The 26,724-nt window shown below is 43.0% G+C and overlaps 1 protein-coding gene across 17 annotated transcripts in view; it reads right to left on the reverse strand.

The window, feature by feature from the left end:
- nfixb (nuclear factor I/Xb) overlaps positions 1-26,724 on the reverse strand; it is a 143,818-nt gene that overhangs the window by 14,975 nt on the left and 102,119 nt on the right. For 8 of the 17 annotated variants that reach the window (XM_056402197.1, XM_056402199.1, XM_056402209.1 and 5 more), the window contains 7 exons: positions 19,350-19,415; positions 16,753-16,827; positions 15,551-15,671; positions 15,164-15,199; positions 14,308-14,438; positions 10,074-10,148; positions 3,910-4,038 (listed from right to left, as the gene is read on the reverse strand). In XM_056402197.1, coding sequence (XP_056258172.1) covers positions 3,910-4,038; positions 10,074-10,148; positions 14,308-14,438; positions 15,164-15,199; positions 15,551-15,671; positions 16,753-16,827; positions 19,350-19,415 — 633 coding nt within the window. The remainder of the gene's footprint in view (positions 1-3,909; positions 4,039-10,073; positions 10,149-14,307; positions 14,439-15,163; positions 15,200-15,550; positions 15,672-16,752; positions 16,828-19,349; positions 19,416-26,724) is intronic. The other 9 variants (XM_056402203.1, XM_056402212.1, XM_056402196.1 and 6 more) reach the window with 6 other exon arrangements.

A 26,724-nucleotide genomic window follows, 5' to 3' on the forward strand; every position in this document is an offset into this window, starting at 1 on the left:
GCCAAAGGGTATGGGGGCGGGTTGACGATGGGATTGGGTGGTGGGGAGACAGGATCAGGGGAATCCTTACACCCCCCACAGCTCTGTCAGATGAACTTAAGAACCCCGTCATTGATACCCCCCCTCGTGTTCCAGATGTCTTCATTTCAATTGATTATAAACTGGATGTTATTCAACACTATTGGTTATAAAAATGGTTGTAAACCATTTTTTATACTATTGAACTATCAGGTGCCCCCCCCCCACTCACAGACGCACAGATTTTGAGGCGTGTTCCCAGTAAGTCTGTGAAGGCTTAGGACTGTCCCACTGTCAAACCATGGAGGACATCAGGAGCTCTCACAGACATTGTGAGCCCTTTCTGTAAGGCCCCATTTCTGCAGAGTGAATTACCCAAAGTCCATAGCGCTGTGACATTAAAACACAGGGTTACCGTGGTTACCAATGGTCGCCCGGAACCGTAAAATACAAAAAACGGTAAACAACAGCCATAAAATAAAACAAAACAAAAAAAAAGATAGAGGAACGGTTAACAAACGAGCATGAAAGGAACGAACCCTCACGTTAGTATGACAAGAAGAAAGACAGTGAGTGACAGTATAAACACAGAGCTCAGTGGTGATTCAGAGCCAGAGCTGTGTGTAGTTATCTGTCCTACGATGACATGATGATAAATTCCAAATCTGCTTTCATCAGATCTGATCCAACGTTATTATTTTGTTTACAAACAGGGAGCGAAGGAAGGGAATAAAAAAATGTAAAATCACAAGTCCCAAACCCACAATTGTACGCAACACGTTTTACATAATATGTCACAAAGTGCTGTCCCATTCCTCTTCACACTATTCTGAGCCCCTGAAGACTCAATCAAATCAGTCTGTGAGGGATCAGGACTCAGGTCTTAGTGGGGGCATTAGGACTGAGCCTCAGTGTTCGTTTGTATTATCACCTTTGAGTTATTTCAAACATTTATCCATTACCATTAGTAAAGTCTTACTTTTAGCTTTATCACCATTTAACTTTTCCAACTACTTTTCCATTACTTTAGCTATTTCAACCATTCATCCACTACCATTATCTTTTATAACATTCATCCATTAACAGAAACTAATCATTTCAACTGTTTATCCGTTCTTTTTTTATTTACCATTTATATATATCACATTTATTTAATTATTTGAACTGTTTGTTCAAAACTTTAAGCTGTCTATTACATCCATGTATCCAAAACCTTTAGTGTTTATATAATGTATTGTGTAAAAGTGTTCAAACTTTTTTTGTATGAGTGTGTTTTAAAGAAAAAAAACATTTTTATGTGTTTTTTCAAATTAGCTGAGCTTGTCTAGTCTATAATAATAATAATAATAATAATAATAATAATAATAATTCCCCCTGGCATCTGCACAAGCACTCCTTGGGGCCCTAACACCCCTGGTTGGGAATCGCTGCTGTAGAGGACGGCTGAATGTGGCTGGAGGGACAAATTCACCAAAACCACCTCCCTGCACCACCACCACCACCACCACTGTGAGCGGCTGTAGTGCCAGCACGCCTCATGATCCCACTTCTCCAAACCCTAAATCCCCATGGATCTTGTCTTCCACACAGAACAACAACAACGCTGATGATGTGGTAAGCACTTTCACGCCAGCGTGGGAGCAGCTCCAGCACGCGCGCTGTTACGGTTTGTGTAAAAAGAAACAAATCACAACTGTATGAATCACAACTGCTGGCCACAATAAGGACGGGATACAGTGTATGTGTGTGCATGTTAGTGTGAATATGTATACGTGCATGTGTGTGTGCAGATTTGATTTGCTGTAGCTACATCTAAAGAGGCATAGGGTCTTGTCAACAACCACGAAGGAGGGTTTAATGACACGGCGGTCAACCTCATTGCTTCACATCTGCTCGGTGGCTTAAAAAGTCTTTGATGTCGCCTAGATACAGAACTAAAGCACATGGGTAATTATCTCCAGTGAACTCCTTCACTGGATGAATTCACACATGTGCACTTTCCAAAAAGAGGAGGACGTCTTGATCTGTGTTGTGGTGATAAAATTAAGAGGGTGGTGATTTATTGTCGGAGCCCCTTTGGTTGTGTTTGATATCCGACGTTATCATGAGCTGCCTGTTTCAGCCTTGTGGAGGATCAGCTGCTCAGCACACAGCAACTCAAGACTCACAGAGTCTAATTTATTGCCTCGTCAGTATGAATACAGACGTGTTCACCACAAAGGGGTCAAACTGGAGTTCTCTCATTGTAAAGAAAGCAAGTCAAAAAGAAGTAAAAAACAAGTGGAAAGATACAGAACAAAAGAGCAAAAATGAGCTGTTGGGGTACTGTTAACCCCCCGAATGAAATGTGTACAGTATTCCTCTTCTGCAATAACACTGCACGTGGCTCTAGATTAAACACAAATTAATTCAGGAATATGCACCGTGTCAGCGCGTTATCAGATTCAGCTCAGGGCCCCAGGACCCACTTTAAAGGGGCACTGAACCAATTTCACACATGACGTTTGTCTCACTCGTCATGGGGAGGACTACTCAGGACGCGCTCCGAAAACATTACCGCAATGATGTCACAGTGATGTCATCAGGGTCATCTTGGTCTGGGCTTGAAACTTTTGCCAGAAAACCTGTATGAACTTTAGGCTTTTTAACTTTCGGTGGGTGGGGAGGGTCTAATGAAAAATTGCATCGTGGGAAATGTAGGTCTTTCTAGAGCTTCAAAAATACTAAGGACTAAAAGTCAGGATATGTCGCCATCTACTCTTTTGATTTTTATTGTTTGTTTGTTCTTTAATCTTGTGAGGACCCCCCCCCCCCAAATTGCAACACAACTTTATCAGTGTAGTACTCCTTAAGGTGCATTTGAGCTGATATTTACTTTTGTGAATGTTTCCAAACAAAATTGCCACTCTGGCTTTTGGGGTCCCCGGAAATCTGGCGTCCTGGGCAGTTTCTAAACAGGCCTTGTAAAGACCCATGCCATTTTTTTAACTTTAAATTGTAAGAGTAAATAAAATATAATAATAAAATAAATAAACAAATAAATAAATCCACCTAAATTCAAAATTTAATGATAATGTTCAGTTATCACTAATTGACTTTTAACTGTCATTGGAAGATATTTACAATGTAAGGAAATAAACATTAAGTAATATTTTAACTACTTTTACTGATTATAAATAATCTGCATTTGACGCTAGTTGGTTAATAGTTATCAACAGTTATTAGGTCATTTTAAAACCAGATTTAATTCTTTTTTAAAGAATTCAAAAACCTGCTGATGGGTATGTCTGCAAACCTTTCCTGAAGCAAGTGTCTTACAACATCGCAAGACAAGCCAGGAGTCAATGGAGAAATGACACTTGATTGAAAACAGTCATGACGTTTTAAAAGTGTAATTTCCACCATAAAGAACAAAATGCCAAAGTAAGAGAAGCCTTGCAACCATCCGACACACGTGCAAGTAGAGATGTGACAGAACAGACAGCAGCAACCACCTGATCAGTTGCTCCACTCTAAGCAGAAAATGTACGACCACCAGCCATCCACCAACAGACAGGCCCAGAAAAGTCACACACCACACCCAGACTCCCTAGAAGCTCCGTCACCAGCTTGACCTGCACCCTGCAGGGTCAGAGCAGGCAGAGGAGGAGGCAGAGGTCAGTGCACAGAAACTGCAGAGCTACCTGCCACCTTTTGATAATTCCCGGCCACTCTCATCTCCCAAGGACAACGCTCCCACTTCTGAACCACGGGTGGGGGAGGGGTGGGGCCTTGAAGAAGTGGGAGGGATTCGGGTAGGAGGAGATGGTGAGGAGGGGGAGAGGAAAGGGTTGGGGCGATCAAGGGTGGGGTGGTAAGGGGGAGGGGGGTTGGGAGCTGGGTTGGTCTCACCTGGTCTCACTCCCGCCAGCATTGGCAGTGGGTGGTGGGTGAACGCCATGCGGGGGGACCTCGTCTGGGAGGACAGGGCGCTGAAATCGAATTTCCCCGGCTTCTTAAGAGAACCAGGCGATGACAGTCCTGGCAAAAAGGGGATCAACAAAATGGCAGAACAGAGACGAGGTTTTAATCAAACATGGCTGCTTTTCTTACTTCGACTCTACTCAAAAAAAAAAAAAACTTATCAGACTTTTTAATTTACAAGAATCGAATGATTATGATCGATTGAAATCAATGGATTGATCGATTGATTCATTCATTGATTTGTTTTGATTGGCTTAACATACAGATGGGTTCTCACAATCTGTCTGTCCAATACGTTATGCTTTTGTCAGCGGGCTGTACCATGTCCGTCAGATTAGGGAGTGGGAGGGTTGGGGAAGGGGTGTTGAGGACAGGGTCCGGTGAGAGGCCATGTTTTTGAAGCAGCAGGGGGTCAGAGTGAAGGGAGGTGACGGGAGAAAAGGGGGAAGGGGTAGGGGTGGGGGAGTCGGGAAGCGAGTGTCAGGAGAGAGGAGAGCTGGGGCAATGCAATGGCGGTCCAACTACGATCATCCACCGGAGTGTATGAGCAACGCAGCAATGTCCTACTCACTGCTTTGACTCACAGGACAAACCATTGAAATCAATTCAAAGACGTCTCGGTGTCGAGACCCAAACTATCTGACTAACGCCAGAACCACAACGATCTCAGAGCCCAGTGCAGCTACAGAGAGCTACGAGAACACAGTCAACAAACACGCCAACCAACCTACTCGCTACGCTTGTCAGGGCTGCCTCTGCAGAATGAATGGGGATCCTGAATGTCCTCATATCTGGGGCAGACTGTGTTTTTCAAGCCAAAGCCAGCATGAGCTATGCAGCTTCATATAACTGCAGAAGAGCAAGCCAAAACATACATCAATAGATCCTCTGATGTAGTGCCCTTCTGCATATCTGACTGTCAGGTATTTTATGTTACTGCCTTAAGGCATACAGTATTTCATGAAGAAGTGCTCGCACTCTCACACACATACACAAGCTGTTCAGGCTGGGTGGCGAGCACCCGGCACGCTGCCAGTGAAGGCTGGCTGAAAGATGGAAGGAGTTAAGCGGGAGAGGAGCGGTGACGGCATGGCCGACACACATAGACAAACATATTAAAGTGTCCCCCCTCTGTCTATAAATGTCGGCTGAGGCTAGAGCACGGCATGAAATATCCCTCAGTTTGGTAAAAACGGGCACACTAACTATAGGCTGGGCTCACCAGCGGACCAGAAACATGGCCAAAAGTGTGAGAGCTACAGATAAAAGAGGTTCTCTTCTGTGATCAAGGCCTTGTGTGGTGGGCACTGAGGGAATTTATTTTGATGTATGGTAATCCAAAGGCACAATTTTGACTTTCGGGGTTTGAGGAGCAGCGCCAAATGGTATATTTGACCTCTGCCGGGAACCGCAATGTTGAATATGTGCTGAAATAAAACCCTGGAAGGAGCAATCCATAAAACAGAGAATAATGAGGAAGCAGAAGTATAGAAAAGTACATCAGCGTGCACACACAGACCTCATTACTTTTCTCTGGAACATACTGAGCTCATGTTTTGTCTGCTTCAGATTTGGTTGAAAGAATACAGTGATAAACAACCCTGGCGAGCAAAACCCTATAAACGACTAAACGACACAATATTCACACATATAAAACAAACACACTCAAATAAAGACGTGGGTAATTTCAACATGGCCCAGAGAGATGTGGAAATAGATTTTATGAGCTGAGCATATAAAGTCTAACAGAGCAGATTTCTGAAAAGCTTTCTTTTTAATGCTACATTGGGAAATGTTTTATCACTATTTACCCACAATGCTTATAGGCAGCATGGGCACAGCTGTGCTTGTGTGGGCACCGATAAGTATAGAAAAAAGGTGGGCGCCTGCGTTTATGTTCAAAGAGGCACGTCATGTGACTCCACATGCAGGTGGGAGGAGCGGACACAGTAGTGCAGGGGGAGATCAATATTAATCACTGATAGAATTATGGAAAAAAATAAATAATGAAGGCTTCACACAAACAAACAAACAAACAAACAACAACAGAAGCAATTGTTTGCCACCAAGAAAACCAAACAGACACAGAGGAAGCCACAAGGGCAGAAGATGCTTTTGAAATTTACAGGGGAGCTGGGAGATAATGTGTTTGCTATATTTTGTGTTGTCAAGTATGTTTGTAATTTCATGTGTTTTTAATGAGGACGATAACAAGCTACAGTATGTGACACACTGCAAGGTTGACAAATGATGCAATTAACTTTCTCCCAGCGATAAAGAGACAAGAAAGAGGGACTAAGAAAGCGGGGTAATATGTAGTTTTTATATTTTATATTTGCGTTATTCCTGGCTTAAACATCAGTGGCACAGCATTGCAGATCACTGCTATTCACTTTACACTAGTAAACCAAAAAAGCTGAGCACTCTGAAACAAAAAAGCGTTCATAAAAAGTTAAAGGAAGATAAAAAAAGAGGTGTAAGACCATTTGCTACAGTCAGCAGAACATTAGCAGCGTAGGCTTGGTATCCATCTGGCAGTGATATTTTACTTCCGTGTTTGAAATGTCGCTTGGTAAAAATATTACAACCAGTTTAATTTACTGTACAGGTGGCCGACCTGCTGTCCTGAGAAAACCATGTATCTCCGGAATGGCAGCTTTTCATGAGCTGGGGAGAGCTAATCCTGTTTTCACATTTGTGGCAGTGCATTTTTTTCTTTTGGGTTTTTAAATTATTTCATTGGCTTAAAATGTTGAGGACTTTTGTCAGACTCAAAGTCTTTAGAGATACCAGATTTGGAGATACACATTTTTCTATGGAAAGCAACAGTCAAAAGTACAAAAGTGTTCTCAGCAAATTGAATGAATTATATATTACAGGGAATGTGCACCTTCTGGTTATATTATTATGTATTATTTATTTTATATTACTGCTGTTGATACATTACCATGTAAGCATTATTTTAAGGGGAAACTCCTGAAATCCTACTGATTTACAAAGTTGGAAGACGATAACCCTGATGATGTCATAGTGATGTCATCGGGGTTATCTCAGTTTGGACTTGAGACTTGAGAAAGCAGTAATTACAAACTGAAAGGGAGGAGTATGAAAGAATTGGGCATTTAGGAGGCAAGGGAGGGGCAAGTGAATGATGCTATCTGGTTGCATTGTGGGAAATGTAGGATCCAGTGTTTCCAGTGTGCAATATGAAATTGCTTGAGTACCCTTTCACATAGTAACTGACTGAGATCAAGCTACTTATTCCTAATTCATATACTTTATTATAATTTGTGAATGTATATAGGCCTATATGTATATATGTAGTTTGTATGTAGGATTAAAAACTAAAATATTGCCTCTGAAATGCAGTAAAAGTAGAAGTACACAGTCGCATCAAATGGAAAGTAGAAGGACCTCGTGTGTACTTAACTATTACTGAACCAAATGTATTATATATTTAGAAAATGAATAAGTTATCTAATACAACCTTAAGGAACAGTCTGTTAAACATAGTATCATTTTATTATCTTATGGCTGCTCTACAATCTTACATGAGGTGCTGATAGAGAGTCACAGTAAAATGCATTATTTCAACTGACATTTGGATTCTTAGCTCGCACTGTTAAGAACATACGCACTGAATCCCAGCATGTTGTGGATTCAATGCATCCCCATGATAAAGCTTGTTTTGGCTCCAGCTCCTCTGTGGTACATATAGGGATGACTGTGTGCCACCACGTCCCAAGTTCAATTATAACCAGCTTATTATGCAAAAACAGCCTTAAATTATACATATTGTTTTTAGTCTCTGTGATATTCCCTAATTAGTCGGTATCTTGCTGAAATATCTGGTGCTATGTGGCTTCTCAGTGAGGAGCAGCAAATGAGGCCCAGATGCCCATTGAAAGCTTTGTCTGATAAAGCTAACAGAAGTTACTCTGATCTCTCCCTTATTCTGTGTGTGTGTGTGTGTGTGTGTGTGTGTGTGTGTGTGTGTGTCCGCGTGTGCGTGTGTGTGTGTGTGCGTGTGTGTGTGGGTGGGTGGGTGTGTGCATGTGAGTGAATATACACACACACACACACACACACATACACATACAGAGTTGTTTGTTCTACATTATTTCTGTGTCCTGCTCCTGGCACACTGTATGAGCAGACTGGCAGCCAATTGCTCCCATGACCCTCTAGTCTTGCCACGCTAACAAGCTGGCGACCACACAAACCCCCCGACTGTCACAGAACTGGTCCACTAGCATGTGCACACGCATACACAATGAAGAGAGAGAGGGGAAAAAACAAAACAAAAAAAGCTCACACACTCGTCATTCAGGTAGGCAAGAAACAATGTGCATTAACAGAGTTGTGTCTCTCATTAACTGACTACCTCACACATCATTAGCGCTCATAAACACTACGATAATGTGCTTCAGCAAAGCAAGGACACGTTAACAACAACGCCACCAATACACACATCACAGTTTCATGCCCAGATAATTAGCTGGAATTCGCTGTCAATATAACAAATACTTAGGAAACTCCCCATCCTTACTGAAAAGTTGATAGCGGGTTTTCCCACCACTGAGCAGCAGGAGCAAGCAGGCAGAGGGAGAGAACGGAGCAGAGCAGAGCCGGAGACAGCAGACTTAATGATGAATTACATGATCACCTGCTATGCCTCAGAGCTTTTCATTCAGGTAGAGGATCACCTCCAGAGCAGGCAGAGGCGGAGGCCCTCCCCCTTCCCTCCTCCTTCCTCCCTCCTCTCGTCCTCCACCCCTCCTCTGCTCTCCTCATCTCTCACTCCCAACACCACCACCACCATCATCAGAACAGATGTCTGCTGTAACCCAGTAGCTCCCTTCGCTGTAGACACATGGAGGCGCCATCTGGACCGGAACGCTGCTCCACTCCAGATTGGGAAGAGTGTATGTGTGCGTGTTTATGTGTGTGTGAATGTAAATCAGAGAAAGAGTGTGCATAAATTTAGTCCTGTGTGTGTGTGTGTGTGTGTGTGTGTGTGTGTGTGTGTGTGTGTGTGTGTGTGTGTCTGCATGCCATTTGTAAATGTGCGTGTTAGTGAGTAAGCATGTCTCGGAGACAGAAGGTGCCTTGTGCGTTGATGACACACCTGAGTGCCTTTAGTCGTGTTTGTTTGGGTCTTATGTTGTTTTTCCTGCGCTGTCTTCCAGAGACGGTTGAGTCAGGCCTACGGCAGGTGGGACACCACTCAACAGCTCCGTCTCAACAACCGGCTGGATGAAGCAGCTAACGCTGCTACTCAACAAAACCTCATTCACACACACACCCCCCCCTCTCTGTGTCTTTCATCACTTGCTTTCTCTCTCAAGGCTCGACAACAAAATTACAACACCAAAAGCACTTAGCTGAATGTTGTTGACAAATTCACACCGCCTTGGAGACTCAGAACAATGTGGTTTTTAGACATGATAATACACATAATTACACATTTAAAATATAGCCAGACAGTGTGTATCAGTACAAGAGTATTGAGGGTGTTTTGAATGCACTAGGGATGTCTTTATCCTCCTAAATGTCTGATTTCTTTCACAGATTTACAACAACATCTTTGAGGCAGACAGGCGGTGTATGTTATGGAGCTACTGGGCTACCAAAAGGCTTTGGTAAACCCACAATGGACAACAGCAGACATCTGGTAGAAACACAACCCCACCCAGCGGCAGCATAGCCAGAGAACAAGACACAAGAGAGGAGAGGAGAGGAGAGGAGAGGAGAGGAGAGGAGAGGAGAGGAGAGGAGAGGAGAGGAGAGAAGAGGAGAGGAGAGGAGAGGAGAGGAGAGGAGAGGAGAGGAGAGGAAAGGAGAGAAGAGGAGAGGAGAGAAGAGGAGAGGAGAGGAAAGGAGAGAAGAGAATAGGAGAGAAGAGGAGAGGAGAGGAGAGAAGAGAAGAGAGAAATGGAAAATGCAGAACAGCTCAGAGAGCTCACAGGAAGTGCAAACAGACTTGAATAGAAAGACAGAGAGAGAGAGATGTACATAAGTTGAGGGTGGTGTGAGCGGAAGTAGAGCATGTATACATGTATACACAGTATAATGTTTAATGTTGTTCTAACCATGGTAAGGAAACTGCACTCCATCGCTCTCATGCTTAATCTTCCTCTCCTGCACACTGGCCAAATGGTGCTGCACTGAAAGGCCAAACAGGGGAGAAGGGAAGAGTTAACAATGGAAGAGGGGAGGAGAGAAAAAGACAGACAGAGAAAGAGATGGAAAGAATGAGAGAGAGTGAGAGAGAGAGAGAGAGAGCGAGTGAGAGAGAGAGAGAGAGAAAGAGGGGTGGTTAGATAATGGGCAATAGGGGATTTTAATGTTAAGAGAGTGCAGCAAGTGTCTATTAAATAGTTACATCATTACTGCTGGCAGTATTAAAATGGCAGCATGTGAGTGGGAGTGACGGTTATAAATTAGTAATTTAACAGAATCCCCAAAGTCAAATACAACACCCAAGAGACATACATGAAGTCTATTGTAAATACATTTGACGTGATATTCATCATGGTGGTTAAAAGTGCTGTAAGCCAAAGGGTGAATGGTTATGATGTAAGAAATAAATGGGTGGTCACACTGGTGCTGCTCTCCTGCATTAGTCAAGAAGACAACACAGACGGATGAGGTAAAACTCCGAGGGCGTCTAACGCAAATAAGGTAAAAGGAATAATTAGACATTTTAGAAAATATGCTTTTTAAAGCTTTCTTGCTGAGAGTTTGATGAGAACATTGATACTACCCTCATGGCTGAAAAATGTGTAGCTTGAGCTGCAAAGATTGCTGCTAGCAGCTAGCTAGCTTTACTCTATCTGACGGTGACTAAACCTCCTGATCAGCACCTCTGTAGCTCACTAATTAACATGTTACGTCTTCTTAATTTAATCTGTACAAAAACCAAAGTGTTAAAATGACCAATTCAATGCATTACGGCCGGAGCCGGAAGCCAGTTAGTTTAGTTTATTGCAAAGCTGCAAAGTATAGTCAACATGTTATATCTTGTTTGTTTTATCCACACAAAGAGTAGGCCTAAAAATCGAGTAGTAGTAACAGTAGTAGTTTTAAGCTAGTTGTATTTTTAAGCTAGCTGTTTCCCCCTCCTTCAGGCCTTTGACCTAAGCTAACTGTTAGCTAACTGTAGCTTCTTTTTTACTGTACAGACATAAGAGTGGTATTAATTTTCTCATGTAACTCTCAACAAGAAAGCAAATGAGCTCCTTTTCACAAAATGTCTAACTATTCCGTAAATATCATGTGGTGAGGAATGTTTAAAGATACTATTACACTACTCTGCCATTTTTTTTACTTTCTTTATGGCTTTACTCAGAAAGATAGTGAAAATCTAATCACAAAATAAAACACAGAAGGGGACATTTGTACAAACAAAAGTCTGTGTAGCTTTTGAGAGTTTTTCTGTCTAATGTTATACACATGTGGCTATGACAATCTCAGACATCACACACACACACACAGACACACACACAAACACACACATTCCTAGAGTTAAGCGCAATGAACGGTAGCACTAACACCATTGGAGCTAACTGAACAAACTATGTGCATCTCTGCCACTCCTCTCCCTGCCAACTCAAACAAACATAAACATAACATAAATAGGATAAATTCAATGTACTGAGTTTTTTGGTCTGATTAAAGGGTCAGTTCACCCAGAACAGAAACGGCACATTTCCACACTTTGACCTAGTTATCGTGCAGATTCTGGTTTTATTCACTGAGGTTTTGAGATTTCGTCATTGAGAAGTCTGCCATAAGAGCAGAGGTGTGGCGCACATGTAAAAAGTTATACTGGAAAAAGTAATGTGTCATTTGAGAAATAATGTCCTGGCCACTCAGGATAATCCACAGACCTCATCAACATAGATATTACAATTTTTTGGGGGGGGGTTGAAAATGATGCTCAGAAACGTGGACATTGTTTTATTAGACATTTTTTCAAATGTCATGTTTCACCACAAATGATATTTCGTTCACCTCCATTGCTCTGGGTTGGTGGTATGAGGTTTCAGCGGGGGAAATCTCAAAACCTTTGCAAATAAAACTTGTTAATTATCTGCACAATCAAACCACTTAGAGTAACGGAGAAAACAGATTTTTATGTGTTTTGGGTAAACTGATCCTTTAAGTCCCTGCTGTGTGTGAGGAAGGATGCTATAAAATGACGTGCCTCAACCTCAGACAGGCCTGTTCTGCTTGGGAGGGGTGGGGTCTTATTGGGTACCAGGTTTTAGGTGGAGTAGAAGTTGTGAATGGAAGAAGGTGAGAAAGAGAGTGGGAATGATCGGGGGGGGGTCATGTGATGGGGAGAGGGGTGAACACAGCAAAGAAGCAAAGGGCTGTGTTGGTGGAAAGAGGAGATGGTGGAAGGAGGAGAGCTGTGGCTTCTGGTCCATTTCAAATCAGACATTAACACTTGAAAATATTTGTATTAAAGTCCCTGAAAACAAATGTTCTCATTGAGGCTGTTCCTTTGCGCAATGGCGTCCTGCTTGAATGTTGAATAGTTTCGGTTATTTAACATGAGCGGTTCCTAGAGTTGTGTTTTTTTCTCCTGCTCTTGAGACTTCAGACTTGAAGTGGATGGGACACATACTTCTATGAACCAATCAGAATTGAGCAACTTTGAGTTAAAATCAAGGGGCACGTTCAATCTGCTACAGTTTTTGCTATGTTTCCTTGAAACAGTGTGTAACAATGTAAAACGGGCTTTGAGATACATTTTCTCTCATCGGTCGGTTAAGTCAGCCAATCAGGAGCCTGCCAGAGGCGTAAATGAGCCGTGAATGTTCGTAACTCAAGATTAATCACTGATCCCTGTCCCCGGCATTCCTTCTCCTTTATTTTTGCTCTTAATGATTTAGTTCAACTATTTCGAATTTTCTTGAGTGAGTTTATTTCAGGGTCTGGATCCTTTCTATTTATGATACTGCTACAGTCTATACAACAGTCTATATAAAATATTTATATATTAAATTCACATTGATGTTGATTATAGCAGCTTGGAAAATAGTAATAACTTATGATTAAGATAATTAGAGTCATTTAAGTTTAGGATGAGGAAGATCATTTTTTTGATTTTTGAAAAGCTACACAATGATGTCATTAATGTGAAAATTAATAGGTGACATAATCTTAATTGACTTAAGAGCAGGCTTTGGCTAGTTATCAATGAAAACACTAGATAACGGGAATTTCCACTATTAAACTCTTATCATTCATGTTCTTATGTTTTTTTTTTTTGTTTGCTAATGTTTTTAAATCTATTTTATTGTATCTCATTGTCAGCTTTCTTACTTGACTTGTCCTTTTCTCTTTAGCTCATCAGTCATCTGTGAAGCACTTTGAACTGCACTAACCTGTATGAAAAGTGCTATACAAATAAAGTTTGATCGATTCATTGATTAATAAACTCTTAATAAATAATAACTAAGGATGTATTTGGAATATTTGGAAGAAAAGTTTCTGGGAAATACACATATTTGTTTTTTTGCTGAGAGTTAGATGAGAAGCTCGGTACCACTTTTACACGTAACTGTACAATAAAGCCACAGCCAGTAGCTGGTTAGCTTACCCTAGCACAAAGACAGGAAACAAGGGGCAATGTTTAGCCTTGCCCTGTCCAAAGGTAACAAAATATATCTACTTGCACATCTAAAATTCAATAATTAAAAGATCATATCTTTTTTGCTGAATCTGTACAAAAACCAAAGTAAGTCGAAGACTCCAGGAAGTCACTGCACCCAGCCAAGAAATAGTCTGGCACATGACCCCCCTTAAAACCACAGCATGTAGTTTTTACACTTTTGCTATTGTACAAATTTAACAGATGAGACATTAGGTGTTGATTAATGAGCTTTACAGGTGTTGGTAGACTGATTCTGTTTCCTTTGGACACAGTCAGACAAGTTGTTTCCTCCTGTTTTCAGTCTCATTGCTAAGCTAAGCTAACCAGCTACTGCCAGTAGGTTTTATATGTACTGTGCAGACATGAGAGTGGTGCTGATCTTCTCATCAAACCCTCAACAAGAAAGCAAATCAACATATTTCCCAAAATGTCAAACTACTCCTTTAATGTTTAAAGTTTTCAGGGGCTTTAAAATTCAATGTAAAACCAGTGCAGGCTTTAAGAAAAACACTGGAGAAGCTGCTTCTGTTGCAGCTTCCATCAAAGTACTAAATCTGTTTCATTTTTGCATCTGAATTGATGTGGACCTTGACCCAGCTTCTGGAGAGAGGCATCTGGAATGCGTGCAAAATCTGATGGGGAGGCTGTGGCTGGACTACCTGCATCCACATCATTAGGCCAACCACTGGACTGAGAGCTGCTGCCAGCCGCCGGGGAACGGCCTGAGTAGAAGACATCGTCCACCGGACTCTCCATCTCACTGTCGTCAATGGACTTGCGCTTGTTGGAGCTGAGAGAAAAAGAAGAGAGGCAGTTTGTTTAATCCTTGAGGGAGGCGTTTGAGGGATGCCTTTTTTATTTTGTGCTTGATCGGATTGTTTCTTTTCCATTTTTCTAGAACTTGCATGTTAGCCTAGGTTTCTCAATAAAAGTGACAAGCAGCACTAATTGTTATTTGTGGCTGTAATGAATGCACACATAGCATTTTGTGGGACATGCGAGGACAAATGTGAGTGCTTATTTCCCTTGGAGTCAGGCATGCGTCTGCATGAAACCAAGCGTAACAAAAATGCTAAATGTCAAGATTTCCCTTCGATGTTTTGTTTTCATATTAGGTCTTAGCCAAGGGGGACAAAGCAGCACAACTGGAGACAGCAAGACAAACATGAAGCCAGAATTTATTCAATATGCTGTATCCATACTGGCCCAAAGTGGCGTCGCACTAGAAACCGAGCACAGAGAGTACGCATGTTGATACTGGAATGAATTCCTGAGCGTGTTTGCAGATTCTTATAGACTCATACATCTGTGACCAATAAAAAAAAAAAAAAAAAAAAAGGAAAAAAAAAAGGGGGGGGGGGTTGTGAATGTACACTGATCCAAAATGTTTAAATATGTGTGTGGTTGTGTGCATATCTGTGTGACAGCATGCGTGTGTGGCTTTTGTGCGAGTGTGATGCAGGGTTCTGTGTTACATTAGTATCAGGGGAGATATTCTGTAATGAGTGTAACTACCTCCGTGGGAGACTTGCATAAAGCTCCATTTCAGTCCTGCAGCGTAAGATGAGTGGGGGGAGGACGACAGAGGGAGAGAGGGGAGAAAAACAGAGACAAAAGACACAAACACAGACAGTGTGACAGACAGATTGGTGGGGAAAGTGAGAGGGAGTGAGATGGATTAGCAGTGAAGAAGGGAAAAGGGGGGAGAAAAGGGGAGAGAAAGACCACTATCAAAAAGCAGAGTAAGTTAAGCATCAAGACTTCAGAGGTTAGAGAATTAAGAAAATGAACAATATTAGTACAGAAAAACTACATTTTGAGCATCATGGGTGTTAGGTGTGTTTATATGTGTGTTTGTGTGTGTGTGTGTGTGTGTGTGTGTGTGTGTGTGTGTGTGTGTACCTGGTGGAAGGGGTGGAGGTGATGGAGCGCCGTCCCAGGGTCACCTGGTTGATGTTGTAGTATCCAGGGCTGTCCAGGTCGGCCAGGGAGAAGTTGGGGCCGGTCGCTGTAGCCACCGGGGCTGAGGAATGCACGCACAGACACACACGTGCACAGACACACACACGCACACACACACACACACACACACACACACACACACACACACACACACACACACACACACATTACAGAGAAGAATATCAGAAAATCTGCAGCTACATATTGTAAATGATCACAACTTTACTTCCTGAAAGGATAAGGCTGGTGCTGTTCTATCATTCCTCATCTGTAGCTCGGTTCTGTAGTTCACATTCTCTCATTATAAGAGTAAGGTTACTCCAAGGAAAAGCATAGAAGCTTTGTTCTGGTTTGAAGCTTTCGGTTTTACTTCAAAACTATCATGAGGCGCAGTTTGATGTCCTGGTATTTATGAGCTGTTGTTTCCTGACACCAGACTGCTCCTGATGATGGTTTTAAAGCAAAACTAAAAGCTTGGGCCTGGAACAATAGCTCTCTCCTTTTATGGAGTAACCTTACACTTATACATGTGTGTGTGTAAAACATCAGTTGGATCTTCTTCCATCACTAAATACTTTCTGACTTCCCCAGCCTGCCTGTCTGTACTCCACTCAGCCCCAATCCCAACAGATCCTTCTAAAGACATCAAGCTTTAAGAACTGGTTGTAAAAAAAAAAAATACATTGTGGTTCCCAGCAAACATTATTCAAACAGGAGTAAATTGTACATATTTGGAAGATTATTTCCAACTGAGGATTAAAACCCATTTGGTGCTCTGATGAGTGTTTATGTGGGATTGGGTCAAAATAAACTACAGTGTGTGTGTTCATGGCAACAAAGGGACAATGGAGTGATGTGTTTTTAATAGTGTTACACAACAATGAAGGAATAAGCTATATCTGGGTTTAGATACACAGACAATAATAGGATGAAATCATTGTTGTTGATAAGAAGAATGTAGAATATCACCAGCCTTACCCCCCCCCCCCCCCAAAAAAAAAGGTGATACTTGGAGCATGAGGGATGCTAATAATTCTGCTATTGAAGGCGTTGCAACAAAGTGACTGTATGAAGTGTACTAGGAATGACAGGGAGAGCGTGTTGTCCAGATATTGACGGGACAAATTACAGCGGTGACTCACTCTGTGACACGCGGACCAGCTCGGCTACGTTCCACACCCCTGAAGTCACAAAGCAGTCCTGGAAACTCAAGTGGCCTGGGTAAAAGAGGGGGAGAAAGAAAAGTGTGTGAGAGCAGGACCGCAGGCTAGATGCAAACACCAAACGTGCGTGAAATTACAGGCGCACACACACACACACACACACACACACACACACACACACACACATACACATATGCAGAGGGAGCTGAAAAACATATGTATGGCAAAGCCCGACACACTGCCAGTGTCATCCAGTGGAACCATGTGTTTTCTATAAGATACAACAGGCCCTCGGTTTGAACATGTTCATTTTGTTCACAACATACACAACCAATCAGGTTCAACAAGGGAGTTTAATCACCACACAGACTGTTATATAATGTAACATGCATTGTGAATAATGAACCTCATGTATATATCATGCACACGCAAATCAAGGAACATATTTAGAAGTGTAATGGTGCATAATAACTAGTATTTGAGCAGCGATGCAAACACACATCCTTCTGCTTCCATCCTTATAAGCACCTTCCTTTGAGTCCATTGATAGAGTAACCTGAACCTTAAAAGGAAAAATCTGTTTTCTTACTACGTGGGTGTTGGCTTCATATCTTTGATGACAGAGGCGGATCGCACTCAATGACAAGAAACAACTTCACATTCCTTCTCTCTTGTTCCAGCGCGGGATGTTCATTGTTATGTATCTGATTGCTTTGCCAGGTGCAATACTAATAATTACCTTAAAGAGAATCGCCTGTGTGTTTGCTCTTTAAAAGGCAGCTATACCGCACGATTGTGACGCTGATGAAAGCCAGATGGCAGAAAACGTTTTTCTATTGTAAACAAAGTGATTTCATTGAGTGCGAGCCTCCTCTGTCACGATAAGGATAAGGCACCAATCCCTCCGAGAGCTGTGGAAACTCTACATCTGAGATTTCACATCTCTGGCCCCCGACTCTATCTCTTATGATTACACTGTATTCACCATGGTCACTGCAGAGATTGCTGGGAACGTGGCGACATTGCTACGACAAGGCTGCGGTGTTTGTTGCAGGAAACACAAGACAATAAGACGTGTTGTAAAGAAGCTAACAGGTTTAGCTGGATAAGCTAAACCACTTTGTGTGGAGGTGAAGCCCCAGGTGAGTGCCCCTCAGATAGCTGTATGTTGAACCAGGTAATTGGTCCACAAACTGTGATGGATGTTTACAATGGAAAATCTTTGAAACTGAGGCTTCTCTGTGTGCAGCCACTTGCTAAGGTCTACTGATAGTCTGCATGTGAGGCGTTTAGGGAACATAAGTGCATTATAGCTTCTACCGATACCCTGCATGTGAGGCGTTAAGGGAACATCGGTAAACTGTAGCGTCTACCAATAGTCTTCATGTGAGGCGTTTAGGGGACATCTGTAAATGGTAGCTACAGAAAATAATGTGGGTGACACTCTCCCCCTCTAATCTGCATGCACATTGGTCTCACGCCGCACCACCCACCACAGCAAGTAAACTTTCAAACCTGTGGGAAACACTGCCTGCATCATTCTAACTGTGATGCAGCTACAATCAATATTTTCATATTAATAATGGATCACGTGACTAATTGCATGTGAAAAGAGTCACTCGTAGTGATGAACTTGCATAGAACTATCATCTGACTCTGCAGTTTCTTTCAGCTTCACAGTGTTCTAGCTTCTTTTAACTCCAGTCCCCTACTTTACTGTTTACGGCTCTCGTCAGTGTTAATTATCGTTACCATCAGGCAGTTGTTTTCAGTTAAAAAAAAAAGAAGCTCTAATTAACATCAAACCTGCATCAAACAAGGACAGATTAAGTTAGAACCGGCTGAACATGGTGGAGAATCTAGCGGGTAAACAGCCAGTTTGTTTTCTCAGGAGTTGGTGGAGACCAAAATCAGAGCTAATGTCGTGTAAACTGGCAAATGTTTGCTAACATGTTAGCCACAACAACATAGCTAGGTTGTAAAAGAAAGTTAAACTAAATGAGTGACACTGTACTGGTGGTGTGTGTATAAAGGATGTCCTAAGCTCCAGGGTCGAATGAATTTTAAATCCACACCCTTCCTCCCTCCTTCATTTCATCCCTCTCTCCTTCTGTCCATCACTTCTCTCCTCCCTGTTCTATTCACCCCTTCACTCCTTTTTTTTTTTCACTCCCTCCATTTTCCTCCTCCAGTTCTCCTTCTCTCTCTCTCTCCTTCACTCCATCCCTGTCCGGGGTTAACCACAGCGGGGACAGCGCATGAGGTCAGCGCTCAGCTCGGCAGCGGCCATGTGGTTCCCATCTTCCAATAACGTCAGTGTGATTTATGAGTGGCCCGCCACAATCCCAGCACAACCCCCACGCTACAGTACCATCAGCTCTCCTTACCATAATAAACTTAGACCCAACTCTGCTGGGACGCACTCACACACAGAGAGGCCTGTGTGTAGGGGTAGTGTGTATATACTGTACGTGCACATGTGTTACCGTCTGTATAGATGTGACTGCATGTACGCACAGGTATGTCAGACTGTTTTGTGCACGCTCTGTGTGGGAGGAACACAGTTGTAAACTTACCATTCGGTGGGGGTTTGACGTCTGTGTCTCCTTGCTGGTTTGAGTTGTCTGATTGTCCTGATTGTTCTGAAATAAAGAAGAAGAAAAAAAAGAGAAAGGGGAGATGGTTAGTCAGGTGGACAGATGTCTGGACACCGCTCAAGGTGAGGGGGCAGGTTAGCTTCAGAGGGAACTGGATGGGAAATGGCGCCTTCTTTCATTCTTTCCACTGAGGAGAGACAGACGTGGGCCCGAGATTAAAGATGGGTGCATATTTCTGTTCAGGTTGAAGCGCAGTTGAAAGTCATAAAATGGCGAATCGCAAGGTTAATATCCTGACTTCTGGAGTCTGTCATGGTGGGAAAAAATCACTTTTCCAACTTACTAGAGACAGAGTCAAAGCAGAATTCAGTCTGGAGTGTCCTCTTTTTGCTTACAAACCTCTTTTCTCCCTCTCTATACCTTTCTTTCAGGGGCGCCAACCAACTCAAATGTACGTGCACTATTTTAGTTAAGGACGGTGTAGAGGCCCCAAGAAACCTCAGCTTCTCCACGGCTCACTTGTAAATTGAAGGGTAATTCTAAAATGTACATTCTTGGGTCGGGAGCATTGTTTGGATTGCATCTCCAATGTGTGTTTACCCCAACAAAACCACTTTTCTCTTTTTCTTTATCTTTCTTTTCAGGGGTTCAAAATCCCACACACTCACACTCACACACACACACACACTCACACTAACAATATTTTAGTGAAGGCCTCTGACACTGCAGGTTGAGTAATCTGGTCCCCAGAAAGCTGAGCTTCCTCACTGTTGACTTGTAAAACGTTCATTCCCAGGTCCTAGACATTGTTGTGTTTACTTCACTTTTCTCTCCTTCTATGTCTTTCTTTCTCGGGCTCTAACATATTTAAGTCAAGGCAGTAGGGCAGAGTAGTGTTAGAGGTCTCAAGACTTGTAAGTTGAGGTGTAACTTGTAAAATGCACATTTTGGACTGTAGGTATTGTTTGGACTGCACCTCCTGTGTGTATTTACCTTGACATCTATAGGGGCAGGCAGAGAGCAGCCTGCTTCAGCTAGTTTTGTTTGGCCTGCTGGCTGCCATTCTTCTTCAGATGTGTAATGCAGCCTTGTAGAGTTTTATAGTTGTATCATATATACCATTCAGTCCAATTAGCCCCACAGCACTGAAGCTTTAAGGCCATCCTGGGCCAAGTGTCCCTAGCCAGAGCGTGGCCCCCTTGCAGCCGGTACTAGGGCCCCCCAATCTCAACATCTTCCCAAATCAGCGTCCTAATCTTGGGTGGCATTAGTGCGCTACGTGCCAGCAAACTGCTGCACTATTCACCCCTGTCTGTGCGCTGCCAAAACCAAGAAAACAAAAAGAGACAAACAAAATCACCTCATCACTCCGGGTCAGAAAGAAGGAGGGAAAACACAGGGATAGAGTTTCTTTTTTTTCTCGCAACACTCATCCCTCATTCTGCGGGAGTGAGAGTCCATCTTCGCGTCTTTCCCCCTCACTTCCTCTCACACTCGTTCTGTCTCTGCTTCTCTTTCTCTCTCGTGCTGTCGCTCTGTGGAATCCTGGCAGCCATCTTAGCGCTTGGCAGCCATCTTAGCTTTGGCGGTACCCATGCATTCCTGCTAGCTGACGGCACACCCACACACACACACACACACACGCGCGCACACACACACGCGCGTGCGCTTTGCAATGCACACTCTCTCTCACACACACAGACCCAATGGTCTTAAAGATAAAAAGACCTACAGAGAATATGCAATGCTAATGCAGTGAGGATAAAACCACTGGGATGTTTGTCTGCAGTCCTGTGTGTGTGTGTGTGTTGTGTTGCCTGCTCTGATTAAAGAGTGTTTTAGTGTATGTGTGTATGTTAAATAAAAACGAGAGATAATCCCACATGTCAGACTCACTCACGATGTAAAAAAGACAGAAATAGTAAAATAAGGGAATCGTTCGTGGCGGCCGAGGTGATGTTGTGAGATGAGCCAGGATCCAGTGAAGCCTGCGGCCTCTCATCGCGGCGGCGCTACCCCGGACGATCCTGACCGCGCGTCTCACCGGCAGCAAAAACAAGACGTTAGAAAACTGTTCAAACCTGCACGCCTCTCCACTATGTGAGTTTCCAAGCCAAAAATCCAGTGCCTAGTTGTCATGACAACAGGGATGGCACACCACAGCTAAAGTCCCTAATGATGAGTGGTTGTTGAAGCCTGTGTGTGCATATGTGACGCTGTTTGGCCTAGCAATTAGTTCGAATGAAGATAATAATATAGCCCACTGGCATGGGCTCAATGTGTTGTTTTGTTTAAGTATTTCTTGGCACGGCGCGGACCGGCGGGCGCCGTGCTACACTATAATGAGGTTGACTTTATCAGTCTTTCTGCATTTTAAGGTGTTAAATCCATTCCAGTTACTTTATTAACCGCATTTTTCAAACGCAGCTTTCATAACTTTTCCCTTTTCCTGGCAAACTGTGGACAGGAACTGATCTCTAAAAGTTATTAGAGGTATTTTGCTTGGCTCCTCTCTACCAGACTGATCTTTATGTAACTGGAGATTATAAAAGGTGGACGTGAGCATATACTATGTGAGATGTAACGTGATAAAGCTCAAGACAGTTATTTTTAATAGACTGATTCCGGTCTGTTACATAGATGATCTTATCAATAATTGCACGCTGCCATTAAAGCCAAACGATAATAAACTACAACTCTGGTTCCAAGGCTGGTGGAAGAGGAAACAGTGTCTGACTGTGACTCTTCTCGACTGAAGCCATTGTTTCATGTGGAGGATTAAAAAGACGGAGAGGTTCCCGCACTACAACAACAAGTTTTTAACCTGTAACAATTAATTTTTTTGGTCACTTTGGGCAGAGAAGACAAGCTTTGTTGTGGCTAACGTGTTAGCAGACATCTGTCTGTGTCAACATCCAGTGGCTAAAACTAACATTATCAATTATTTCGTAGTCGTTTTTCAGCTACCTGACAAATGTAAGTTTAACTATTCACTCTCCTGTCGGTCGTCACGCTGCTCCAGAGGAAAAAATGCTCCGCTATGTTCACCAGCTGGTTGCTAACTTTGTTTTTCTGCTGTTTGATGCTACGCAGGTTGTGTAAACAGCTGCTCGTTGGTTGGAAACAGAGCCGAGGAGAACGGTGAGAGAGAACCAAAGCCGAAACAATGAGCTGCAAGACGCTAAAACGTTTCACAGAGCAAAGGTGAACTGTCGAGTCGGGCGGTTTGTCACTATGATCGACCTTTTACAGGTACTGTCAGCTGCACCTTCCCTCTTGGGTTCGTTGTGACATTTATTTTCAGACACTTCCAAACTCTCCTTTTTTTTTTGCTAATGTGACATGTTTATTTAAAAGTAGCATTAGTGATGAGAGAATGAAATACAGATGGTGTTAAAGTTACTGAGAGGCTCTGGTTGAGTGACTGCAGGTGTTTCTCCGCTGTGGGACGATTGCACCCCCTTGAATAATGAAACATGGGTCTCCAGTCTTGCAGGGAACCTCGCTGTTTGTCCCATCACTGTTTTATCCCCTCATCCTCTTGTTGTTTCATTCTGTCCGCATTTCCCTTTGCTCGGTTTCCACTACACCCGGACGAGTAAATATAAAGATATTTAAGATATTTCTCCTTTATGCTCATTTTGTAAACCTGTTATGAAATGGTCAGTTAGTCACACGTGTCTTTGTAAATATTTTGTTGCTTTAGCAAATTAATCTTTTCATTTTCTCTGATTATACTGACAACAATGTTTGATGACTGCAGCAAACTAGGGAAATACCATCTTCATAAACGATGGACAACAGTGTTCTCACTTTCAGACTTTCAGACTCTGCTTCTGTTCCGGAAAACATCACGAAACATATTTGTTATGTTGTCAACGCTTTGTTTTATTCTATTCAAAATCAATATGTTCATTCTTTGAAGATTGTATTCATGTGTATGTCGTTCCCACGTTCTGCTTATTCCAATAAAGTAATAAAAAATGAGGGAACTCAGGAAGCCTGCCACGACCTCCTCAGTGAGTTTGGCACTGACTCCGCGCATGTATCTACAATATCTATGTGTGTGTATCTGTATATGTTATATATGAAATTGCTTTCATTCCACATGCACGTGTGTACATGTTTTTAATGCTTGGCACAGTTACAAGCATTCATGTAAATACACAGTATACTGCATATTGTGTGTGTCTACAATAAGTGCCCATAGGTGCCTGTACAGGAATAATGTGAGTCTGTGTGGGGAGGGCGGCGGCGGTGGTGGGCTGCATCAAAAGAAGGAGAGATGCTCTCATTGTGAACAATAGAGAGGTTGTGTATTATTATTATTATTGTTATTATCATCCCTTTGCTCCTGCTGATGCTCTGTAGACCACCGGCAGGGAGAAATCACTGCCAGCAGGCCACTCATCCCCACAGAGCCCTGTGTGCACGCCCACACCTACAACACACACACACACACACACACACACACACACACACACACACACACACACACACACACACACACACACACACACACACACACACACACACACTGCGGTATATGGAACCATATTTATTAGTGTGTTGGTTCAAATGCCTGCACGTGCACACGCCAAACATGGATACACATGCTTCCAAAGCATAAACATGCTCTTACGCACACACAAACACACACGTTTAAACACAGATGAATCACCCTTATCTCCTGCGCACAGTCGCCCCAAGGCCCCCTGCACACGCCCCGCCTGAGATAATAGAGCACAGGCACACACAGGCCATCAAATATACCATGCCATCGCTCTAATCAGACACACACACACACACGCACACACACACACGGACGTACACAGACAGAGTGAGTTCATTTGGTTGCTTGGTCAGTATACAGTGGCTGCTGATAGACTCCTGCAGTGTGTACACAGAAGTTAACACTGGTTATACATTTGTCACACTGCAGATGCAGACAGAGGCTAATAACTCACATCCAGGCTAATGTACACACACTCAAAGTCACACTTACTTAATCACACTATTCATCATACACACACATACAGCGCACGTACACACAAGTGCAAATCATTTGGAGACACTTGAATGTATAAACTACATACACATGCTCGCTCACATAGTACACAGGCGGCCTTCGCCAGAGCTAATGGACTCATTTACCGTGCGCATATTCATATATGAGTGCACGCTGCGCACTTTTCGCTAATTTACTGAACAGCTTAGAGTGTTTGTTTGTGCATCACAAGCACACATGAGCAAACAGGCTCTCTGTAATCTAATGTGCACTAAGTGAAGGGGTTTTTTTCAGACTGATGACAGACTGTAAAATCAACATCACCAGTTCAACACCGGAGATAAAACATAACAGCTTTGGTTGTTAAACTATAAACGTATTCTCATCCTCCTCAAAAAAGAGACACCACACTGATTTCTGTGTGATGTATAAAAGCGTTTAGTAATATGCATTCATAGTATTATGCATTTGCCGGCTCATCTGATAAATAAACAGCAGATTCATGCAAACACAGACACAGACACAGACATGCATCTTCTTAGCCAGAATCAGAGGTTTGTAAAATGCATGCACACAACAGCTGTCCAGATGTAGCTAAAATATCTCAGATTTTTCAGTGTAATGCTTCATCAGTTTCTGTGTGTTTGTGTGTGTGTGTGTTTGTGTGTGTGTGTGTGTGTGGGGTGCTAATGACTGTGGGGAATTGTGCAAAGAGCAAAGTGCTTAAGCGCCACAGCCAACTGCTACTGTACAGTGAGTCTCCACACTGTAAAACAGCAGCAGAGGATTTAAAGGATAACTTCAGTTTATTACAGCTTGGATAATTATCTTATTATGTTATTTTGGTGTGTGTTTTTTTCACCATTGTTTCTGTGAGTAATACTATAATTAGACTGCCCAGTGTAATTGCTGAGACACTGATAAGACCCTAGTTCATGTCAATGTGTGTTTTTCAGTATTTTATTGACTTACTTAATAACATATTATATAAAATGTTACGTGTGTGAAAGGGATCTTTAATGGAATAGTTTGAGATTTCTGGGAAATATATTTATGTTCTTTCTTGCTGTGTTAGATGAGAAGCATTTAGATCATTTAAATGAGTAGTCCAGGATTGTATTATAAGCTTGGATTATTATCTTCCTGTATAAAGTCTTAGACTTGCAAGAGACAGATTTAGAGATTTACATGATCCTATGAGGATGCATGTGCATTACTGTATGGATATGGTTGGGATGAAGCAGCGTGAATATTTACAGTTAAACTACTCTTATGTGTGAGAACCGCTGTTAAGCTTTAGTTTTGTACAGTCTGAGATGATGTCATCAGGCCTCCATTACAAACTGGGGAGGTGGTGATATGGGCATTACGGGGCAGAAAGACACTAACAGAAAGAAAACACTATTGAATTGCATCATGGGAAGTGCAGACTCAAGTGTTTTTGAAACTTGACCCACAGTAGAGACCGGAGGTCAGTGTATCTCTGCCTCTGTGGCATCGATTTCAACCATTTTCTGAAATCTGCCTCTTAAATGGGGTAAATGTTTACACCTGGTGCCATGTTTGAATCCTTGGATCTGCAGGAAAACAACGGTGGGGAGAAGGGAAAAGCATTTCAGCTCCGACTACAAGGCTCCGCAGTAAGAGCGTAGCGGCTATCGAACGTGAACACGACAGAGGCCGTGTTTAAACCTATGCCACTGACTAACGATATAGCTGCAGCCTCCACCCGGTGACCCCTGTGACTCTGGCTCTCTCCGCCTCCGCCCTCTGTGAGCCGTGTCATTTAAGGATAGCTCCGCAGACACGGTTCAGTTCACAGTCAAATGATAGGGGCCTCTTCCTCCAACTGCTCGATGGCTCTGCGGACAAATCTACCACTGTTCTCCCCCTCTTCATCTCCGTCTCGCCTCTGCCTCTCCCTTTCAATCTCTCATGCAGTGACCCCCCCCCCCCCCCCCCCCAGCTGCCCTGACTTCAGTCTCTATGACTAGTGGCGCTTAGGCGTGTGCATCCAGTGTGTGGAGTTACCAGCAGCAGCTCAGTCTCAGGGTTCATGTGGGAATGCAGCTGTGGCGTTGTGTCCGTACATCTCTGCCCAGATGTGGTGTGGGCAGCCCCTGATTGAATTGCAGCGCACGTACACGTACGCAGAATAATAAATATACTGTAGCATGTATGCACAGCTGCATGCTGACGGATGACGGATGTAAAGCAGCGGGCGCACTGACAAACTGCACTGACTGACGTACACATATACACAAGAGCGGGTTTCGGTTTAAGTATATATGGCTGCGCAGTCTCACCCCCTCTCTCCACCCCCCACCCCCCAACCCCCCCATCCTC

The sequence above is a fragment of the Seriola aureovittata genome, chromosome 17, assembly GCF_021018895.1.
Source record: "Seriola aureovittata isolate HTS-2021-v1 ecotype China chromosome 17, ASM2101889v1, whole genome shotgun sequence".
Lineage (NCBI taxonomy): Eukaryota > Metazoa > Chordata > Actinopteri > Carangiformes > Carangidae > Seriola > Seriola aureovittata.